At 44.1% G+C, this 24518-nt stretch overlaps 1 protein-coding gene across 1 annotated transcript in view; it reads left to right on the forward strand.

Annotated features, from left to right (window-relative positions):
- The window catches only part of SLC41A3 (solute carrier family 41 member 3), a 48124-nt gene that overhangs the window by 15739 nt on the left and 7867 nt on the right, over window positions 1-24518 (forward strand). Inside the window, exons 3-6 of the mRNA XM_042447462.1 lie at window positions 942-1013; window positions 2475-2619; window positions 15996-16142; window positions 21996-22140. Coding sequence (XP_042303396.1) covers window positions 942-1013; window positions 2475-2619; window positions 15996-16142; window positions 21996-22140 — 509 coding nt within the window. The remainder of the gene's footprint in view (window positions 1-941; window positions 1014-2474; window positions 2620-15995; window positions 16143-21995; window positions 22141-24518) is intronic.

Consider the following 24518-nt stretch of genomic DNA (forward strand, 5'->3'; position numbering starts at 1 on the left):
TTTGACAGTTTACTCTATAACTCTCCCTTGATCTAGTTAACTACTTATTAGATGCTTATTTGAAGAGGAATAAAATTTTAGGAGCCAGCAGTATTTTTCCAAAGGGCAGGGACAGGTGGAAAATGTCAAAATCTGTATGGGTCCAGGATTCAGTGTTGTTCTCCTGCTGATGCACCTCTCAGGGGATATCTGATTGGGAACCATGGAAAACAGTGCTAAATGTTCTGTATGTAGATCAGCATAGGAGGCTGAACCAGAACTGATCCTCATGCTCATCTTTGCTTTCTCATTAGTGCTAATACACATTTTCCCCCCTAGGTGTTCTAAATAAATAAATAAAACACCTCATAAAACCATTTTCAAAAAAAATCCTGGACAGAACAGTTGCTTTTGATTTGTTTTTCCAATAGGCCATTTCCTTCTATCATCAGCTCTGATGTGCTGACATGAATAGATTAATATTTGCAGTCTATCTGCCTTGGGCAAGATATTTGCATGGGCTGCAATTGTACCTGCAAATTGAACTACATCTGCACATACATAGCCTGTGTCATAGTCCTTGACAAGCTGGCTCCATGTATCTGTTTCTATCCTTCTCATGTCCATGACAGAAAAGAAAATGTATGCCCTGCAAACACAGATGTGGGATCAGGGATGTAGCCATGGGGGGTCCAGACCCCCCCCCTTCCATTAGATACAATGAATGGTGTGTGCCGCTGCAGCGCCGTACCCAAGTCCCATTATAATGGTGGCACTTAGTCTGGACCCCCCCCTTCCCAAAATCCTGGCTATGTCCCTGGTGGGATACTTTGATTAATAAAAGAAGGCTGGAAATTAGTGGTTTGTAATAGTGACCAGCATCTTCTGCATCCCAGGTCCACTTTCCCCTTCCATACCTATCAGTTTGTACGAGTTAAAATGTTTCCTTTTTTGTCTTTGAGGCTAATACTGGACGGATGGATGATACACAGGAGCAGTGGAAAATGGCTACCTGTAATTTGGCATTGATTCAGGTAAGCATGTCAGAACGTTTGCTTGAGACATCTGGATAGTATTAGTAAAACTTTGGCTCCTTAGATCACTTCCTCAGTTGGGTTGGGCTGATGTACCTTTCAAAACTAAGAGCACCTCCTAACTATGCTGTTTTAGAATCATTATATTAAATGAAGAAAGCTATTTTTCTCATATAATGCTATGCTGACTGTTTTGTTTAAAATGCAATAATTACTGCCACAGGCTCAAATTGCCAGGCCCTGGACCAGGCTTCTGTACTAACTTCCTTCATTTGTGCAGCTGACAGTGTGCTCCTGAATGTACACTAAACACATTTAATCAGACGTAAGCCTAATTAAGTTTAATGAATCCTGCTGAACATAGGTGCTATAGGTGCTATAGAGCTAGCCCTACATATCCATGGATTCTTTATCCACGGGTTCAACCATTCACAGCTTGCATTTAAAAAAAAAAAAAATTAAAAAAACACCCCATAAAAATATTTTCAAAAAAATTCAGGGACAGACCAGTTGTTTTTTTATTTATTTTTCCAATAGGCCATTTCCTTCTATCATTAGCTCTACAATGTGAAAAAAGTAATGCAAAAAAGCAGCAGTAAAGCACTTATTAAACACTTGATTATTCCCTGAAAACCTGTTCTTAAGAAAACATGGTTATTTTTTAAAAGGGCAATTTATCTCAGTTATTTTTTCAAGGGATGCCATCTTCTATATTTAAATATCATTTTCATTTCAATTGAATGGAGGAGCTGTTGTTCACTTTGATCAATTGAAAGAGTACAGCGATGCTCTCAAATACCTTTAAAGATACAGCATAACATATTACATATTATAGGAACAATATCATGACATAGCTATGTTAATTAGACAAAGTTGAAAAGTGGCTGTGCAACTCAAACACATTTATCTTTTACCTCACTTTCCAGGGTGCAGTGCTCTCACAAGGCAGGTTACAATATGACAAAAAAGTGAACAAACAACTAAATGAACACACACACACACATACTGTGAAACAGCAACAGAAACATCTGTATTAAGAAATGACAATTATTTTAAACAGCTAGCAGCCCCACTAAGTTTTACATGTCCTCACAGAAGACTTACACCTTTTCAAATGCTATTTTATATTCTCCGGAAGGCCTAAGAACTGGAGGTTTATGCAGGGGAAACAGGTTATTTAGTGAAGATGTCCTCAACTCTGTATCCAACTACAGTTCCAAGGATTCAGTACCAAGGTTCCTGGCAGTTTGGTGTGTAGGCACAGACCCATAGTGCAACCTACTTAACACAGTGCAGCTTATAATATAAAATGTATGGTTTTATTCACCAGAGGGCAGTAGTGCACTTTTCTTAACTAGATGAGAGGCATGCAGACATCTAGCTAGCACCAGACTGTGCTCCCCTAAGTCTTTCTGTCCTTCACTAAGTATTTCTGACCTTTATTGTTTTGGGTCTCAACAGGTTCAGGCCACAGTAGTGGGACTCCTGGCAGCTATAGCAGCAGTCTTTCTAGGTGCATTGTCCAAGGGGTATGTGGAGCTGAACCAAGCAGCCGTGCTGTGTGCTAGCAGTTTGACCACAGCATTCATAGCTGCCCTCTCCCTTGGTAAGTCTGTTAAAATCCCTCCTATTCTTCAGTCTCAGCTGCTAATTGCCTTTGCCTTTGCAAGCGTGTTTCTGTTCCTTTCTACAAGGAGTTTACTCTCCTTTTTGGCAGCAGTTCCACAGGAATGTCAAAATTCATCTGCAGCTGTTTTGCATCTCAGCTCTGGAGGGAGGAGCCTTGCACCTGGTTTGTATCACCAACTATCAGATACTGAAACATTGACACATCTCAGCATGCCACCCTGCCCCTAATTAGGAAAACACAGAAACATAGGGAGCTGCCTTATACCAAGTCGGAACATTGTTCCATTTAGCTTCATATTCTCTTCAGGGTGTCAGACAGAGGTCTTTTCCAGCCCACCTGGAAATGCCAAGGATTGGCTGAAAAGTGAAATACCGATAAGCATTTTTTTAAAAAAAAAAAACAACCTTTGGGATCTAAATTCATGTTCATCATGCCAACACAATCCCTATTTGTTGGTAGCGTTTCCAAACAGAATCATCTATACAAACCTAGGACTGGGCATTAGAGAAGACAGTGGCACAATATAAAACACCAAGTCAAGGAAAAACATCATGCCTGGAATAAATGAGGAATGATATGGTTTCTTTCACTAATCAGGGGTGGGAAAGGTGACCCTCTAGATGTTCTGTAGAACCTTTTACATAACGTCTTTCAACTCTGACATATTTTGCAAAAACTAAAGAGAAGTAAAATTTTGCTGTAAGCAAAATTCACTGGTGAACAACTCTTCAGGAAATCGAAGACGACAGTAATTGTGTCTTTTGCTTTAAGGATAATTTATGTGAAGACAGGTCTCAAGTAAAAGATTAGTGTTAATAAAGGGCTGTGCAGACAGCCCCTAAGGGACGGCCTCTAGCCACCCCTTTTACAGCCAGATTGGGGCTGCGGCAACCGCATCTCACGCCCCCAATCTGGCCTTTCCAGGATGCAAAAAGGAGCTGCAAAAAGTGGCTCCTGTTTGTTCCCTGAAAAGGGTGCAATAACTGTGGCACCGCAGCTTTACAGCACTCCTTTGGTGCTGCATCGTGCTGACACAGCACCAGAGGAGCGCTGTGACACTGTGCAATGCAGTGTACAACATCATGCCACCCTGGGGTGGAGCCAGGGCGTGCATCATATAGATGCTACCCCCTGACTTTGCCCCCAACCCTGCCTTTAAGGCCAATCTGTTCAGGGCTTAAGTTAGACATTCCTGGTTATTACCCAAGTCCTCTCTTAGGAATTCAGTTAGCATACAGTAATAATAATAATAATAATAATAATAATAATAATATTTCTTCTTCGTGGTCTCTGCGAATCATACAAATGGGTTTTACTGCGCCTGCGCAGTGCTGTTCGGATACTTCTAGAATCACTGGGCAAAGTACACTTTGCAACATATAGAAACTTTTTGGCGGTAACCCTGCCCCCCTCCTATAAAGCCCCAGTTCCCGCTCTTTTCCCCAATTCCATTTTTCCGTCGCGCTTGGCTGCTGTTTGGAACTTCGCGCTTGATAGTTTTTCTATTGAATCACTGCTTTTCTGGTTTTTGACTCAGACTGTTTTGGACTTCGCTTCTTCTACTTTCCCCCGTGTACCTTGACCTCTCGGACCGTTGACCTCGAGTTTTGGATTTCGTCGTTGCCTGTCGACCGGTGAAGATGTCTCCACCTTTCAAGAAATGTGACGTCTGCGGGGGAAAGGTTCCCGTCCAAGACCCACACTCCTCGTGTCTTCTTTGCCTGGGAAGGGACCATGACCCAAAGGCTTGCCCGCTATGTAAGTCTATGTCCTCCCAGGCCAGAAAGAATCGGGAGTCCCGTCTCACGTCCGCAATTGCTCAGGGGAAGATCTGGGAGGGGGACCCCCGTCCGGCCTCGGCTCCTTCCGTGCCCACCGTGGCCCCTCCGACTTCTGCCCATGTTAGCCCGGCCAGCGCTCCACCGGCCTTGGCTTCAGTGGCCCATGATCTTGGCCAGACTGTTCCGGTCCCTGCTGTGGGTTACGGCTCTTCGAAGCCTAGTGCCGCCTCCAAGTCTGCCCACAAGCCTAAGAAGTCGGATGCAGGTACCCCTTCCACTCGAGAAGAGGCGACGACTTCTAAGCGGGCAGCCACTGGACATAAGTCCCGCGAGGCTTCTATTTCGTTGGATTCGAACCCCAAGAAGCTCAAGGGCAGTGAGAAGCCGCCTAAGGAGGGCAAGACGCCTAGAGACCATGCCACAACCTCCAAGGTGGATGGTTTCGGGTCATCCAGCTCGAAGGCGGCTACTGACGGCAAGGGTGGCTCTGAACTGAAGATCACTGAGATGCCCATTCCATTTTTCGCGCCCGATATGCCGCGGGACTCAGCTTCGTCTAAGAAAAGGGCCTTGTCCACCACCGATTCCACTGTCAGCTCCACCCCGGAGGTTTCAACTTCCAAAAGGGCTAAGACCAAGGATCACACCAAGGTCCGCTCCGGAGCTGGTACCAGAAAGGATGATGGTCGGAGTCGACGACGTTCCCGATCCCGTTCTCCACTGCCCAGGGATCATCAGCCTGCGTCCCCCGATCGCAGACAGGCTTCAAAGCGTCGTCTTTTGCAGGAAGAGCCTAGACAAGACGACCTCGCCGCTCCCGTTGGTGCATCTGCCAGAGTTGGCCAACCCTCCGCCACCGAACCTTCGGCTTCCATGGCCGTTTCCTATGTGGACCTGGCAGAGGACGAAGCCTGCCCTCACAGGAGGAGATCACCTGTTCCCTCGCAGTCTCGGGTGAGGTCGCCTACCCCCTCGCCAGTGTGGGAGCCCGATGCGGAGGACTTCTTTTACGATTCCGAATCCGGCAGATTCTACATGGCAGTACCTAGGGATGTGGCCATGCTGAAATTTCCTCCTGGTCATGACCGGTACCGGGACGATGTGACATCACGTGGTGCAAACCGCTCTCGCTCTCCGATTCACCCTGGGGCAGTACAACCTAAGAAGAGGACCGTGGTGGAGACCATTTTCTCGGACTCGGAGCCGGATCCTCCTGCCGAATCCGACGCCCCTTCGGATGATGAGGATCGGGCGGACGACCTCTCACTGGGCCTCCATCAACCGGAGCCGGCCTCACCGACTGACGATGTGCGTTCGTTCGCCGAACACGTCATTAAGATGTCCCGCGCCTTCGACATTGAGCTGGCCTACCCGGAAGAGGCGGCCAAGGACCCAATAGAGAGGCGAGTGCAGGGTCGTATGCAGACACTGCCGTCGATACCATTCTTGCCTTCGCTGGAGTCCCTGGTCAAACGCTCATGGGACGCCCCCGCTTCTTTGCTGGGACCGCCGCGCAAGATAGAGTCGCTGTATAGGGTCTCCTCCCTGAACACTCCCTGGTTGGCCTCTCACCCCCGCCAAAATTCCGTGATTGTTGAGGGAGCCCAACCTACCTCGATGCAACGTCAATCTTCCTTCCCCTTGGATAAGGAGGCCAAGAAGATTGACGCCCTCTCAAGGAAGGCATATATGGCGTCAGCGCTGGCAGTCAAGGCCATAAATTACGTGGCCTGCATGGGGGCCTATGTCTAGACCCTCATGGAAGGAATATCTCCGATCATCCCTGATGTTCCGGATGACGCCCAGCGCACCTTGGCCGAGATCAGGGACGAAACCCACTCGATCGGGAGCTGGCTAATTACAACGTCCAGAAATGTGGCGGAGTGCACCGGTAGAGCCATGACTGCTTCCATCGCGCTGCGGCGACACGCCTGGCTTTGCGGATCAGACCTCAACCAGGGCGTCCATACCACAATCGAGGAGATGCCCATCGATGACTCCGGGCTCTTCCATGCCGACACGGACGACAAACTTAATAGAAAGTTTAGGATGAAAGCGGCCGCCAGGAAACATGGCATGTCCGCCCCTGGCACTTCCCAGTTCAGAAAACGATTCCGTCCCTGGCAACAACAACAAGGTCAGTCCCATAGACCATTCTATTACGACCGTCAGTTCGGCCAGCAGGGCTCCCAACGGCAGAGGTACCCATCCCAATCCTCTTCCTCTTCTGGCCGTCGGCCTTACCCCCCCCCCCCCCAAATACCGCAACGGACGGAGGCAGGATACCGACCAGGCTAAAAAGAGAGCATGAAGCCCCCCTGCGCACTTCGTTTCGCCTAGCCCTTATTTTTTGGACATTCTTCGGCCCTTTGCCACCGTATGGGCCTCCATCACTTCCGACTCTTGGGTCTTAACCATCGTCCAGAGGGGCTACACCCTCGAGTTCGAAGAGCTCCCCCCCCCCCCGGAGCTTTTATTTCCACCGCCCCCTCGGGCACCCTTCTCGACGAAGTGCGCTCTCTTCTCCAGAAAGGGGCTATATCGCCCCTGCCACCCAAACTGTTGTCCAGAGCCTTTTTCTCCAGGTACTTTATGGTACCGAAGTCAGATGGTGGGATCAGACCCATATTAGACTTAAGGGGACTTAACTCCTTTTTACGCTACCGACGTTTTTGCATGGTAACCCTGGCTTCTATTTTGCCTTTACTTCACCAGGACCTCTGGTTTGCGACCATAGACCTAAAGGACGCTTACTTCCATGTAGGGATTCGGGAGTCCCACCGGAGGTTCCTCGCCTTCGCCATAGGCTCCGTCGGCTTGGCCACGGCTCCAAGGGTCTTCAGGAAGTGTATGGCCCCGGTGGTGGCCTACCTCCATCAGAAAGGCTTCAGGGTCTTCCCATACCTGGACGACTGGCAATTTGCAGCCCCCTCACAAGAGGAGCTTCAGGACGCCATCAACTTTGCGCTTCATCTTCTGTCGGACTTGGGACTGTTGGTCAACCTAGAGAAGTCTCATCTGGTCCCGGCCAAGCAGGTCCGGTTCATCGGCTCCATCCTCGATTCCGAAGAATGCGTTGCTTACCTGCCTCGGGACCATTTCCTGGCGCTGTCGGCGGCGGTAAGGGCCGTCCAGTCCTACAGGAGAATAAGGGCCAGAGACGTCCAGGTGGCCCTAGGACACATGGCGTCCACCACATTTGTGACTCCGTGGGCAAGACTACGGCTGAGGCCTCTCCAGTCGTGGTTCACCATACCGAGACCCATCGCCGCTTCCCTATTGTGGTGGCTAGATTCCCGCAACGTCTGCGTCGGCATGCCCTTTGTCCAGCCTCATCCTCAAGTGACCCTAACGACGGATGCGTCGATGGAAGGCTGGGGTGCCCATCTCCTGGACTTGTGTGTGTGAGAGAGGTGGTCTTGCCAAGAGACTTCACTCCACATCAATGCATTGGAGATGTTGGCCGTCGAGAAAGCATTGAAGGCCTTCGAATCCAGCATCACGGACAAGGTGGTCCTCCTCAGGACAGACAACACAACCGTGATGTATTATGTCAACAAACAAGGAGGCACCAAATCGAAAACACTCCTGGACATCACCCTGAGGATCTGGGACTGGTGCATCCCAAGGGGCATCCTTTTTCAGGCGATCCACCTGCCAGGGGACGAGAACACTCTGGCGAACCAACTCAGCAGGACCACATCGATCTGCCACAAGTGGAGGCTCCATCCAGAGACGGTCCACGACTTATTTTGCCGGTGGGGAGCTCCTCAAATCGACCTGTTTGCAACTGCCTCCAACAGCCATTGTCCCCAGTTCTGCTCCCGGAGGTGACACGAGAGATCCCTTGGAGACGCGTTCGCCTTCGATTGGTCCGGGGAGACACTCTACGCCTTTCCCCCGTTTCCTCTGCTCACCAGAGTGGTCTCGAGGATGTCGAGGGACCACGCCGACGCGATCCTCATCACGCCGTGGTGGCCGAGACAACCGTGGTTCCCGTCGTTGCTCCACCTTTCCAACAACGAGTTTCTCCGGTTGGAGTCGAGACCAGACCTTCTCACTCTCCAAGGCGGGAGAGTCCGGCATCCAGACATCGACACGCTACCGATGGTGGCGTGGAGGCTTCGCCGCTGAGGCTACTTCCACCATCGGTACGGAGGGTGATCCGTGCCGCTCAAAAGCCAGCGACCCAGAAGTCCTACGCCTCTAAGTGGAAGAGATTTCCGCATTTCCTCGAAGAGAGGGGCCTGCCACCGCACCGCGTCACGGTACCGCTGGTACTTGAGTTCTTGATGTCATTGTTGGACGCGGGGCTGTGCCTTACGTCCATTAAATGTTATCTGTCTGCCATTTGTTCCCACTTTCAATATGATGGTTTGCCTTCCTTTTTCAGGGACCCTCTTGTTAAGAACTTTTTAAGGGGTTGCAATAACCTTCACCTCCAGGTCTCTGTTCCTGCCCCGGCTTGGAGCTTGGACGTTGTATTGTCCGCCCTCCAATCCAAGCCCTTTGAACCCTTGGCCACAACGGACTTGAGACTATTAACTTGGAAGACTGCATTCCTTGTGGCCATCACTTCTGCCTGCTGGGCGGGAGAACTTTGTGCCCTACGGAGGGATGAAACCTTCCTTCGATTCCACAAGGACAAGGTTGTACTCCGAACTGATATTACCTTCCTTCCTAAGGTGGTTTCCTTCTTTCACATGTGTCAGGACATTGTTTTGCCGACCTTGGCTTCGAACCCATCCACTGCTGAGGAACGCACCTTGCACATGCTGGATGTTCGGAGAGCCTTGGCTTTCTACTTAGATAGAACAATGGGTTCAAGTCGTTGTGAAAGACTTTTTCAATGCTACTCGGAACATAGAAAGGGTCTACCGGTGTCGCCCCAAAGACTCAAAATGGATTGCTAACACTATCCATCTCTGTTATGAACTGTCGGCACCGGACAGGGTGCGTTCGCATGCGACCAGGGCAGTTGCAGCATCCTCTGCCTTTCTAGCTGGTATCTCCTTATCTGATATTTGTAAGGCTGCTGTTTGGTCCCAGCCATTGACTTTTATAAAGCATTATAGACTGGACACCAGGGCCATCGAGACGCAGCTTTTGGGAGGGCTGTGTTGGTCTCTGGTTTGCATTGAATGTTTGCTATGTGAGTTGTGCCATATGTTATGCAGAGGCTAATATGTGAGTGGTGCCATGTGTTATGCAGAGGCTACTGTGTTTACATTGATCTATGATGTCTCATTTTCAGTGGGATTGGTCTTGTATGGCCTTACATTCCCTCCCCGGGTCTGCAAGGCTATTATTGATTGACCTTTCATTTTCATTTGCACAACTCCAATGGATACGGTCTTGCACGACCTTGTATTCCCTTTTCAGGTTCTATAATGTTATGTCCATATTGAACTTCTGTACAAAAACGAGACGGACCCCCTTTTTAGGGTTCGCAATTTATTGGTATAATAAATATTACATTGGTTTACCATAGCTTGGGTTCCAGGACACTCCCTCCGCCATATACTTAAGCTTGTCAGTCTAACCCATTTGTATGATTCGCAGAGACCACGAAGAAGAAGGACAGGTTACTCACCTGTAACGGTATTTCTTCGAGTGGCCATCTGCGAATTCATACAAATCCCGCCCATCCTCCCCTCGGTGTCCTGCTCACTTTGGCTCTGTCTTGCATCGCCGTCTTGGCGGAAAAATTTTGGAACTGGGGAAAAGAGCGGGAACCGGGGCTTTATAGGAGGGGGACGGGGTTACCGCCAAAAAGTTTCTATATGTTGCAAAATGTACTTTGCCCAGTGATTCTAGAAGTATCCGAACAGCACTGCGCAGGCGCAGTAAAACCCATTTGTATGAATTCGCAGATGACCACTCGAAGAAATACCGTTACAGGTGAGTAACCTGTCCTTATTTATATCCCGCCTCTCTACAAAATGCAATCGAGGTGGCTTACAAGGTTAAAATATACAGTCCAAACCCTCAACCTACCCACCCTTAAAATACAATTAAACAATGTGGAATTTAAAATATAAAACATAGAATCATAGAGTTGGAAGAGACCACTAGGGCCATCCAGTCCAACCCCCTGCCATGCAGGAAATCCAAATCAAAGCATCCCTGACAGATGGCCATCCAGCCTCTGTTTAAAGACCTCCAAGGAAGGAGACTCTATCACCCTCCGAGGGAGTGCATTCCATTGTCGAACAGCCCTTACTGTCAGGAAGTTCCTCCTAATGTTCAGGTGGAATCTCTTTTCCTGTAGCTTGCATCCATTGTTCCGGGTCCTGTTCTCTAGAGCAGCAGAAAACAAGCTTGCTCCCTCTTCAGTATGACATTCCTTCAAATATTTAAACAGGGCGAGCATATCACCTCTTAACCTTCTTTTCTCCAAGCTAAACATCCCAAGCTCCCTAAGTCGTTCCTCATAGGGCATGGTTTCCAGACCCTTCACCATTTTTGTCGCCCTCCTTTGGACACGCTCCAGTTTCTCAATGTCCTTTCTGAATTGTGGCGCCCAGAACTGGACACAATATTCTAGGTGGGGCCTGACCAAAGCAGAATACAGTGGCACTATTACTTCTCTTGATCTAGACACTATACTTCTATTGATGCAGCCTAAAATAGTATTGGCCTTTTTAGCTGCCGCATCACACTGTTCACTCATGTTTAACTTGTGGTCTACTTGGACTCCTAGATCCCTTTCACACGTAGTTTCATTCAGCCAGGTGTCACCCATCCTATATCTGTGCATTTTATTTTTCCGCCCTAAGTGCAATACCTTACATTTCTCCGTGTTGAATTTCATTTTGTTAGCTTTGGCCCAGCTTTCTAGTCTATTCAGGTCATTTTGAATCTTGATCCTGTCCTCTGGGGTATTAGCTATTCCCCCTAATTTGGTATCATCTGCAAATTTGATAAATATGCTCCCAATTCTGTCATCTAGGTCATTGATAAAGATGTTGAATAGCACTGGGCCCAGGACAGAGCCCTGTGGGACCCCACTGGTCACTTCTCTCCAGGATGAAAAGGAGCCATTGTTGAGCACGCTTTGGGTTCGGACGGTCAACCAATTACAGATCCATTTAACAGTTCCTTTGTCTAGCCCACATTTTACAAGTTTGTTTGCAAGAATGTCATGGGGAACTTTGTCAAAGGCCTTACTGAAATCAAGATATACTATATCCACAGCATTCCCTTCATCTACCAAGCTGGTAATTTTATCAAAGAAAGAGATTAGGTTTGTCTGGCATGACTTGTTTCTCTGAAACCCATGTTGACTTTTTGTAATTATGGCATTGCCTTCTAGATGTTCACAGACTCTCTGTTTAATGATCTGCTCCAGAATCTTTCCTAGTACTGATGTCAGACTAACTGGACGATAATTGTTGGGATCCTCTTTTTTCCCCTTTTTGAAGATGGGGACAACGTTTGCCCTCCGCCAGTCTGCTGGGATCTCTCCTGTTTTCCAGGAGTTTTCAAAGATTATTGCCAATGGCTCCGATATTACATTTGCCAGTTCTTTTAATACCCTTGGATGGAGTTCATCTGGTCCCGGAGACTTAAATTCATTTAGATTAATAAGGTATTCCTCTACTATCTCTTTACTTATTTTGAGCTGAAATTCCTCTGTTCTGTCCTCTGCTCCATTATCCTCAGGTTGAGCACCCTTTGCCTTTTCTGAGAAGACTGAGGCAAAGAAGGTGTTGAGTAATTCTGCCTTTTCTCTGTCTCCTGTTAGCATTTTGCCATCTTCTCCACGCAGTGGCCCTACCGTTTCCTTCTTCTTCCTTTTGCTGCGGACATATCCAAAAAAGCCCTTTTTATTGTTCTTAACCTCTCTAGCAAGCCTGAGTTCATTCTGCGCTTTAGCTTTTCTGACTTTACCCCTACACATGCCTGCTATTTCTTTGAATTCCTTTTTTGTGATTTCCCCCTTTTTCCATTTCTTATACATGTTCCGTTTCAAACTTAGCTCGGTTGAAAGTTCCTTAGTCATCCATCCTGGTTTCTTGAGACACCTCCCGTTTTTCTTTCTCACTAGAACTGTTTGAAATTGTGCCTTCAGTATCTCCCTTGTGAGAAAGTCCCATCCGTCCTGAACTCCTTTATCTTTTAGTATTTCTGACCATGGAATTGCCCTCAATACTTCTCTAAGTTTACTGAAATCCGCTCTCCTAAAGTCTACTTAAAAACAATTCAATAAACTGTGGTGAAGTCAGAGGTCAGCATTTAGATTTTCCTTCTGATGGCCGGAGAACTATTCAGGAAAGGCCTGCCGGAAGAGATCCGTAATAATAATAATAATAAAATTTACAGGCTTTCCTTGAGAGATAATAGTGGTTGTAAAAAAGAGGCATGGTTCTCTACCCTTGAAAAGTGGTAGGGACATAGGATTCTCTGTTGTTTTGTCAGTTACCCAGTATCCCTATAGTCTGCTTTCTCTTCACTTGAGCTTCCAACTTGTGAACAATCAACACTCCCCCTAAGATTCTCTTCACATTAGAATTCAGGATATTTAAACTGGGAGAATAAGCAAGTACCTTTGTAGTCTTACCAGTTATGGATATAAATATACATATAGTCTTCTTATTATCACTACATTACAAAGACATCTCAGCCTAGGCACGTGACTTCTGAGGAGGAGTTTGCATATCTTTTACTAGGCATTTTATAAATTTCCTCTATTGAGGAAACGTCTACATCTCAACTAGGTATGTACTGCAGAACCTATACATCTCTTAAGCATCTGTAGAGGAATTCACATTTCATCTCAAACTACCATTTATCTGTCAGATAAGAAATACATTTGACATAGCCTAATTCACTAGCCGAAGAAATTAATGCTCTCTTTCTCTTTCTCTCTCTCTCTCTCTCTTACTAGCATTACCAGATATAGGCGCGTTACAGACCACCTAAAAGCTCAAATATTGCTTGGAGTCTTATTGGACTTCTTTTTTTATTGGGCTTTTGTCAAGGCCACAAGATCTTACTAATTACTAGATCTGCCTATGTCACCTCTTCACTACAGCTGTCAGCTGAACAGCTGCTGTTATCTCTTGTCATAAGTTAGCTTGGCAAAATACCCAGTTTCAGCTTTCAAGCCTGTACTTCTAATACTTCTCTGTTTGAAGCATATACATATAATTTTTTTAATAAAAAATAGGAAGGGACGAGGAATAGAAAAAAAAAGGAATGTGGCAACACCTCTAAGACTAATCGGCTTTCATTTTAGCATGAGCTTGAGCTTTTGCAGATATAAACCCACTTTTTCAGATGCACTACAGAATGATTTTTAAACCCTTAGGTATAAAGCATATTTATACAGCTGTTTGGGATAGAATGTAATAGAATCCAGAAATATACAAATCATGTCTATTGCCCTAAATTTTCAAAGGACTGCATAAGGTGATCAGGTCTTTCAGATCTTTACCATAATCAGTTAGTATTTATGTGTGGAAGCAATACTGTTTACCAACAGTCAGTTTCCCTGGGCTCAAAACTTTCTGAGAATATTTCTTTTGTTATATGTGCAATAGTGAGGACTCTTGTGCATATTAGTATATGTAAGTGGCCCATGTAACCATTGTCTTTGTTCATACTTCTGTGAATGGATTGTAATTTGTGGATATAATTCAATCCAGCAATTTCTCTTTCTAGTCTTCCTTCATAATTCCTTTGTTGAAGTAGTGTGACCTGTAAAACCTTTTTTGTATGTCCAAGAAGATTGAAATTTTCTGCAACTGGTTTTTGGATATTGCCATTCTAATGTCAGATTTGTGTCCATTTATCCTTTTGCATAGAGACTGTCCTATTTGTCCATTGCTGACATTTGTTATTGTTGTTGTTGTATGCCTTAAATCATTTCCAACTTATGGTAACCATCAGGCTGTGAACCCTACCGTGGGGCTTTCTGCTGCTAATTCCAAGCATGTGCATGCATCCACATTCCACTCTATACATATTTACATTTTCTTTCTCTATGGAGGAATGACCCATTCAGATAAAATGATTTGTGCCAAATGCTTAGTAGCAGGTTTCACATGGGAGGAAGCTAGTTTATGGGCCTATAAGAAACCAAGGACATATAATTCCCTGAAGATGCCAGCCACAAATGCTGGCAAAACATCAGGAATAAACTCTTCTGAAACATGGCCACATAGCCCAAAAAACCCACAAAAAATTATGGGCCATGAAAGCCTTCGACTTCATACACAAATGTCTTATTTATATCCTTCAAAGCCCTATTCCGCTCGGCATAACTTTGAGGGGAAGTACCAAAGAGCGGCCACTGTTGCCATTTTCTGATCCAGGCATTCAAAACAGTCAGAAACAGCACCATAGTGAAGAGAGTCTTGGGTGGACTAAGCTTTCGCCTTTCGCCTTCTAGTCAGAAGGGGATGGTTCCTTCTTTGATAAGAGTTAAAAGTGTAATATTTACACTGCCCCATGGATAAGTCACCCCAGGGTTTTGGGGGTCAATTTTTTGATTAAAATTTCTATACATGAGTATACACAGTAAGTTGCCATGCCTATCTAATCGTTTCTAAGGCCCAAGCAATCTTAGCAATAGCATTTAGAAAGATCTTGTAGCATCTTTGAGACTAACTGAAAGGAAGAAGTTGGCAGCATAAGCTTTCCACAGATGCTTAGCAATAGCATGTACGTTAGTTATATCTTTGTGAACTACAATTCCCAGGGATCTTTGATGTGGTTGATTTATATTGTCAAACCTTTCTGACCTGACAGGCAGTCCTCTCCTTTGCCTTTACTACAGATTGCATCTTGTGGGGTATAGGAAGGGGCCAAGTGGGGAAGAAGGAAAATTGGCTCCAGGAAAGTCAGGGGCCAAGTGGGAGGATTGCTAGGTGAATGCTGTTAATGTTTCTGTTACCAGAAAGAAATCTTTTAAAAATGTTGGGGAAATGAGCCCACTCCAAATTGAGATGATGAGAATGTATATGTTTCTAGTCACAACCCTTTCGGTTTTTCTCACTGAGCCTTGAAAAGCTACTTTTGGACCATGATTCCCAGAATCCCCACAAGCGTAATCCAAAAAGGAACTTTTCGTGCACTGTTTTTACACAACATTGTCAGCAAGTCTGCTTGCTGGCAATCTACACTTGATAAAGGTTGGCATTATCTAGAGCTAAAGAGTTAGGTCCATATCTCTGATCTAGAGGTGGCAACATTTCCCAGGTTGAAGAGGATCATTAAAGATTTTACACCACTAAAAGGACAAAAATACCCTTGTTTGTCATACTGCTCCAACTGTAGGGTAGCTCCATGAAAAAAGAGGACAGGACCCCTGTACCTTTGCTTTGATATTATGTAGTGTCAAAGAGAGAATTTCAATAATTGCCTCTTCTATTAAAGTTACAGGAGCTCTGACATGTGGCCTGCCTGTCCTTCTGCCTCTGCTGGCTCAGGTCCCACATCTTGAGCTGCTTCAGGAGCAATATTTGAACTCTTTTCACCATTTGGGGAAAATATTAAGAACCTTTCCCAAGCCACTACCACCACCCCGGTTTCTAGTCTCATCCTCTGATCTGTCTTTTTTCCTAGGTCTAGTGATGATTGGTGTGATCCTTGGTGCAAGAAAAGTGGGGATAAACCCGGACAATGTTGCCACTCCCATAGCTGCAAGCCTTGGAGACCTGATTACTCTTTCTTTGCTGGCTGGAATCAGTAGCACCCTGTTCAAGTATATTGGTATGTTAATGCAAGACACCTGACATGGGATGGGGGCAGGGACTAGGGTGGAAGCCTCTCACATGGCAGCCACCCACATAAAAAAGAGGTGCCATATCAGGCTGAACAAGGAATGTAGCACTGGATAACCTTGTTGTGCCTGGTCAACAGCGAAAGCACTTTAAAGCTCATTTAATTTAGTGCAATGGGTTCCGCTTGAGCAACTGACTAAAGAACTGCTGGAGCTGCGGTTGTAAGAGAGAACTCAGTAACAGACTTCATGCATGCTAGGGAGCCTGCAAATGGTCTTAGCCTTTTTTCATTTTCCATGTGTTAAAAGAGAAGCAGATTTCCTGTGTCCTTTCTGCATAGACCAGGAATGGGCTAAGTGCAACCTAAGGCTATTTTGTGAACCTTGGCCCTTCCAGACCCCCCCCCCCCCCAGTCATTTTTCGGAGAGCAAATTTCCTCTTCTGGGAACATCACCTTTTAAATAGGCTGTGGCCCTCACCCTGCACTGCCTAGCATCCAAAAACTACCTGTTTCTGATTTAGAAGTGGACCAAGCCTCTTCTGGTTTGTTTGGGGGGTTTTGGTGGTGGGAGAATGAAGTTTTTGGACATCTGTGTCCCCCCCCCCAAAGAAACGTGCCCCTAAACCTGCTACAATCGCCTGGTTTGTGTAGACAATGACATTTGATAATGTCTGGAGATGTGGGGAGGGCAAAACACTTCTGGAAAGTGCTCTTAAAGTTACAGGGGCCTTTACCTCATTGGCTTTCATTATCTTAGCGCTAAAATGTAATTACTTGACATGTGTTTTTTCTTCATGAAAACATTCAAATTAAGATGTGACGATTTTGGAGACATGAAGAACATCTTAACATAGATCCAAGCATGGTATATTATAAGTTGTTGTGTGCCTTCAAATAATTTCTGACTTATGGCAATCCTAAGGATTGCCTTATCACACTAGCAGGCAAACAGGACTTCAATGAGAGTTAAACTATAGAAAACCAAGAAATGTCTGAAGTTTATCACACAATGTTTTCTGGTTTTCTCTAGTTTAACTCTAGTTTAAATCCTGTTTGCACATAGTGTGATGACTTGCCCAAGATCACCCAGTGGGCTTTTATGCACGAGTGAGAAATTGAACCCTGATCTCCAGAGTTGTAGTCCAGCGCTCAAACCACCACACCTTGCTGGTTTATAAGGAAGCAGTTTTTTCTAAAACTTGAGCACTGCCATGACTGACAAAGAGAGCTGGAGATAGGGTGAAGATGAGAGTTTGGCTTGCATGTTGTTTTTAATCTATTAAAAATTTTGTACTTGCAAGTATATAACAATAGCAGTCCAAGCTATAACTGAAAATTGAGAGCTGATCATGTGGGCTGCTTATTGGTTCTCTATATCCTGTTGCTTCTTTTACAAGCCTGAAAATGTGCTACATTCCCATAGAGAATGAAAACATAAGAAGGTTTTCCCAGTTCCTCTCTCTTGTGCTTCAGAACTCTAGAAAATCAGTGTTGTTGTGGGTAGCATGTTGGAAGAAAGGAAGACTAGAAATCAAATAAATAAATAAATACTTGAATTCCATTGGGTGACTTTCTGTCAGTCACAGGAATGTAGGAAGGATCACAGAAAGTTGCCTTGTACTGAACCAGACCACTGGTTCCTCTATCCCAGTATTGTCAATGGTGTTTTCAGGGAAGATTCTTTGCTGATCCTATTTGGAGATGCTAGGGAGTGAACCTGGCACCTCTACGTGCAAAACATGTATGCTGCCATTTAATAATGGTCCCTCCCCAGTCCCTTACTCTCAGTCTGTCTATCTCTCAGAGTTGTTATGAGGATAAAACGTACAGGAAAAGCATTTCCTTGTGTAATGCATTTTCTTGTATTACATAAAAAAGTAATGTCTTAACATTCTGAAGGTGAACACAAGCAAAAGGAGATCTTCTGTCTTTTCTCACTGTGCAGGAGGACTTCTGAAGATGTAGCTGAGTATATTCTGCTCATATCCCAAATGCTTCCCAGGCACTGTTGGATTCTCATGCTTGACACCCAAGCAGTCTTGCCACTCTGAAAAGATAGCAATGTTAATGTTGTTACAGATCAAACATTCTGCCCCTTTCATATCTCCAGTTACAGAAACAGGGAGATGACAAAGAGTCATTGCACCCTTCCATTTTTCTACTGCTGCTGAAGGCAGCAGGCTTCCTCACCTACAGCTCCTGATGTGAGATTGCATGCTGTTAAAATCTTAGCCTGCTTTCCCCAAAAGGGGCTACATTTCTATGCAACATCCTTTCTGTTGAATACAACAGTTGTGATTAAAAGCTTTGATAACTCCATATTTCTAGCCTCAGGCTTTGACAGCACTTTTCAAAAAAAATAAAAATAAAAAGCACATTTCAAGAATGCTTCATCTGCCCCATTACCTGCAAAATGTGTTGCAACTGGCCCAGCTTTGGACCAGTTACAAAGAACAGATGGAGAGTCCTCTAAAGAAAGAGTATTAGCATATCAAAAGCCCTGGCGCATTCTCCATTGCTTGAAGGTGTTTCTGAAGTTTCCTTCCTTCTGCTTCTGAGTCATGCTTGTTTTCTCATAGCACAGCATCCTCTCTCCCTTCTTTGTAAAGATCCCTCTACTTTTAAAGGTTATTCCAAGGTTATATTTCTTCAGAAGAAAAGAGAAGAACAAAGTGAATTGATTCAAACTTAAGGGGGTCTAAACGAAGTCCTGAAACCCATCTATAGAGGAGAGTAATGAAGATGGCCAGGTAAACATGGCAGCATTTTTTTCTAGTTCATATTACTGGTCATCTTTAGTGTATTATCCTTTTTTATTTGTGCAGGATAATCTGGTAGCCACAAGAATAATCCTGGACTCTTCATAGAGGAGTATACAAAGACCAGATTCACACTCTGTGAGATTAAAAATACCTAAAGGAAAAAGATAAAGAAAACATTCAATCACAATCCATATCATAGATACAAAATATATGAAGGGAATGAGTATTTAAATGTCCCTATAATATCAACACTGTAGCTACCTACAGACATTGGTCTGTACCCATTATAAATTCTAAAACTCTTCAGATTAGGCAGAGACTGGGGCTGGGAATTTTACAATACTCCAGATGTTGTTGAATTTCAGTTGTCAGCAGCCCTAGTCAGATAGCCAGTGGTGAGGAATGCTGGGACGGTGGTCATTTGGCTCTCTCTGGATTTATGCCAAGCATATGAAGGTTGGGTTTAGACTGACTTTTCTGCTCTGTTCAGCAGGCCATGCCATCAAAATGAAACACCTAAACATGCAGCTTTTTTCATAACAAAATGTATTTGACCCATTTTCAACTGTGTTGATTGAAATGGTCTGCTATTTGGAATGTGAAGGGCACTGGAATTGGCACAGATTCAACATAGTTGGCCTGAAGAGCACAGTGTCAGTACACTTGACACACACAGCCCTCAAGTTATAACACTGTTACAATGCCTTTCAGTTGGGGCTTACCTAATAACAAAGAGGAAGTTGCATCCTTTCATTGGTTGCATCCGCACTGCAGAAATAATTCAGGTTGACACCACTTTAACTGCCATGGCTCAGTTCTGTGGAATTCTGGGAATTGTAGTTTGTTGTGGCACCAGAGCACTCTGACAGAGGCTGAATAGCTCACAAAACTACAGTTCCCAGAGTTCCATCGCATTGAGCCGTGGTGTCAACCTAGATTATTTCTATAGTGCAGATGTATTTGACTGCACTATGAAGGTTTTTGACATGGTTCAGAGATGAAACCAAGGATCTCAGGTTTCCCCCCCCCCCCCCCCCAACAGTACTGGTACATGAGAGACTTGTAACAGATACAAAACTGAAAGGAGCTGGAAGTCAGTTGTACTCTTTTCTTCCATCTGACATACATGCTCTGGGTTGGTTAGTTTACTGCTCTCCTAACACCCTACTTTTAACACTTCCAGCTGTGTGCTTTTCAAGCTCTTTGGCTTCTTTTTAGAGGTATAAGGTTTCTTCTCTGCAAATTAAGAAGCTACTTTTAGCTACTAAGTCCTTCACTGTGACAGAATTACTGCTTAGATGCAGCAATGAGCTTGTTATATTATCCCATGATAGCATGTTGCATTTGGTTAAGGTTTCTTAATTTTTTCACCTTCAGATACCATAATTCTGCTTGAGCCACCTCATACCAGCTTCCTATTTAAAGATTAGTGACACATCCGATTAGTGTACTCTTGGGTGATGTTTGCACAGAAATGAAATGAGAAAGCACACTGAGTCTAATCCAGCTAGAGTTAAATCCCATTGAAAGCAATAGGACCTTCATTCTTTTCATTCTCTACATCAGTCCTTCTAGGATTCGGTAGGTTATTTTAAGATTTGAAGCTGTACACAACCTAGCTCCCCCTAACTTTCAGCCCTTTTTTTTTTTACCATGCTGCTTTTGATCTGCATTCTAGGAACTCTAGTCCTCTCATCCAACCTAGGAGTCATTCACACTTTCTGTTTTGAATGAAGACATTCGCATTTCAGCGCCAATCCAAACCAATTCAGAATTGGTTCGGTGTGGCCTCTACATTTACTGTGATCAAACCTCCCTGTGTCATTTTAACAGTGTTGCCGTTCACATTTGCCACTGTATCAATTTAGAATGGAGGTGCCTCCATTTCCGGGAACGATGCAGTGCAATCCAAATCAACTCGATGGAGTAATCACACTACTGAAGATGTGGATCGTTGTGGCCCTTAAAAAATGCTAAGGGGTCCGGTGCCAAATGCACTGGTTTAAGTGGGCTTTTCAGCCACCCCCTTGCAAACTGCATTGATTGTGATCTGGGCGAGTGTGAATATCACAGAAATAAACTCATTCCAATCGGTTTTTTTTCCCTGTAGTGTGAATGGCCCCCAAGGGTGTCCCCTCCCCCCCAGCTCGCCTTCATCCTTTTTCACTCATTGCTCCATACTCCGTGAATTGCCTCCCTTAACATTTGCAGACTGCTTCTGCCCTTGTTATTTTTAAATCTTAGTTTAAAATGTTACTGTTTTCCAAAGCTTTTGGAATATTAGCCTTGTATTTTTTTATAATCTTGTATATTTTGTTTATATGTATTTGTCAGTTTGCTTTATATCATATTGTATTTTTGTATTTTAATTGGACAATTGGTTTCACAATTGTTTTGTATATTTTACTCCTCCTTCCTTCCCCGTCTGTGTGTGTGTGTGCACATATATTTTAGACTGTCTTTGGCAGGACCCAATATATTTGGTTGTTTTACTTGTATATTGCCATGTACATGGATGGTGCTGTATAGGTGGTGGTGATAATGGTAATTGTCTCACATCAACCCATGTATTTGAGATAGGAGATAACTAGTTATTATTATTAAACTTTATTTATATAGCGCTGTAAAGTTGTTGCCTTTATATTCTTATTCTGCTATATTGTTCATTATTGCTGATGCTGTAAGTGTATTGGTTTTATTTATGCCTTTATAAGTTTGGTTTTTGTAATGATGTTAAGACTTTGTAGATTTTTTTGTATGGAAAAATGGGGTGTTTAAGGGTGAATATTCTCCATGTTTCTTTAGGTGCATCACCTGATGGACATTCTTCTAATTTATAGTTAACACATTCCATTCTGTTATCCTACATATTTCATACATTTAGCATATTAGCCACTACTAGCAGATTATAAATGGTGATGGAAGAAAAAGGTTCATGTTGTATCATTTTACGAGGTCTGCATGATATTCTCTTTTTTCCCCATTAGAAAACTGAAGATTTTGCCCACAGCATTATATTATGTAGTCTCATAGATACAAAGGTCAATGTGTTAATTTGAAATCTCCCTTTCCTTGGCAGATGTGAAATACCTTTCACCCATGATTTGTGTCATCTTCATTGTTATGATTCCTCTGTGGATTGCAATTGCCAAGCAAAGTCCTCCCATTGCTGAAGTCTTAAAGTCTGGATGGCAGCCAGTCATCGTTGCAATGGCCATCAGCAGGTAATCCTGAGTTGACAGGGAAGGAGTTTGTTAGATTGCCTGGGCTTGAAGGACTGAGTTCAGTTCTCTGTCTCTAATACCTATCCATGAGAAAATCATTTTAATCTGCTTTTCCCTGTTTTGAGACCGTTACCTGAGATGGTTTCCTCCTGTGCTTTGGGGTATATGATAATGAAATCCATTCTAACAAAACATTGCGGTGGGAGTTGTGAGAATCCTTTGGTAGCAATGTGAGATGTCATAAACAAAAATATGTCAGTCCTAGTCTATTTGGTTTGTGAAATATTTCCAGTGTTGCTTTTTTGTTGAAGACATTGCCTATTTGTAGCAAGGGAACTGAATCTTCATACACCACCAGATGTAATACCTTGGTATCCACTGTGGTTTGGTACCAGGACTCCCCAGGGATACTGAAATCGATGGATGATCAGGTTCCATTAAATGGCATAGCAAAATAGCAATAGCAAGTACATTTATTTACCACTTACCCATGTACTTAAGCACTCCCTAAACAGTTTACAAAGTGTAAGCTAGTTGCCCTCAACAAGCTGGGTATTCATTTCAGCCAGGCTGAGTTGACCCTGAGCTCCTGGCTGGTATTGAACTCACAACCTTGTGGTTTTGTGAGTGAGTGGCTGCAGCACAGGCATTTAACCACTGCACCACCAGGGCTCCTTTACATAACATGGAAAAATCAAGGTTTGCTTTTTGGAATTTATATATTTTAAAAATATTTTCAAGCCATGGATTCATTATTTGGATAGGTTTTAAAATAGAGGAGACAAAGTAATGGAGGATGTAGCTATTCATAGAGTTATAGTTGGCTGTGTATCTGCCTCTATAAGCAAAGGCTGTACTCATCTCTACCATTTACTGGAGAGCACAGATGGGAGGGTGCTGTTGCATTCACGTTCTGCTTGTAATTTTTTTGTAAGCATCTGTTGTCTACTATGAGCACAGGAAGCTGGAGTAGTTAGGTCTTCAATCTGACCCAGCCAGCCTCCTCTTGTCTTGTTTTCTTAATGTAAAATTTCATCTGGTGTGGAGCTGCATTCATCATTTTCCAGCAACTTCCCTTCTTTGGGAGCAGTCAGTCTCTTAGTGTAACTGCTTGTCTCAGTGCCATAAATGAAACTAGGATTCCCACTTTAGACTATTGAAGAATAGTTCAGGATAATAAGCAGATATTATTATTATTATTATTATTATTATTATTATTATTATTATTATTCCCGCCTCTCCCTGTGGATTGAGGCGGGATTACATCAGTAAAAATAATACAATATAAATATAAGAATAATAAAAATATGAACAATAAAATATTAGTATTGGTGTTAATATTAATTCCATAAAATAGCTAGATATAATCACAGACAGATTTACAAGTGGAAGATAACTGATATTGTTGTTAACTACCATCAAATTGACGTAAACGTATGGCAACCCTATGAATGAGACAACTCCCAAATTGCCCTATTATCAACAGCCCTGCTCAGGAGCAGTGACTTCCTTAAGAGAGTCTATCCATTTGGAATGTGGCCTTCCTCTTTTCATACTGCCTTCTACCTTAGCAAGCATTATTGTCTTTTCCAGTGATTCATTGCTTCTTGTGAAAAGTCCAAAGTACGACAGTTTCAGCTTAGTCATCTTGGCTTCTAGGGAGAGTTTGGGCATGATTTATTTGTCTTTCACAGTCCAGGGTACTCTCCTCCAGCACCACATTTCAGATGAGTTGATTTTCTTCCTATCAGTATTCTTCACATCTAGCTTTCTCAACCAAATATAAAAATTGGAAATATGATGACATGGACCATCCTAACTTTACTATTCAATGATATGCCTTTACACCTGGGATCTGGGAGTCTCATCTTCTGGCACAATCACTTGTTCCATTTTGGGTTATCTTATGTTAGGGTTGTATGTTAAAAGACATTCCAAAAGGTTTACCATGTCTCCTTCTATACATTACTAACAAGTATTAACTATGGAGTCAGTGCTGTTATCTCTGAGAGATCCTCTGCCAGTGTCACCCCACACTGCTACTGCTGGTGTCCAGTAGCTGTTTGGCACAAGGGGCGAAGCAGACTGCCCCAAAGGAGTGGCTCTGTGCCACTCCTTTCAGTGCTTGATTGGGGCTGTGCCAACTGCACACCGTGGCCCTAATCTGGCTCTTTGCCAGCTCTAAAAGAAACGACAAAATGCTGCTTCTTTTAGAGCCGGCAAAAAGACACCCTTGCCGCTGTGGTGGCACTTTTCAGCGCTCCTTTCAGCATGCATCATATAAATGTTGAGGCAAAGGAGTGCTGTGATGCTGTGCAGTGGGGTGGGTGGGGGTAATGTAACTGATATTTCTTATATATTCAGCCATTGGGTAGTAA

The sequence above is a fragment of the Sceloporus undulatus genome, chromosome 2 (genome assembly GCF_019175285.1).
Source record: "Sceloporus undulatus isolate JIND9_A2432 ecotype Alabama chromosome 2, SceUnd_v1.1, whole genome shotgun sequence".
NCBI lineage: Eukaryota > Metazoa > Chordata > Lepidosauria > Squamata > Phrynosomatidae > Sceloporus > Sceloporus undulatus.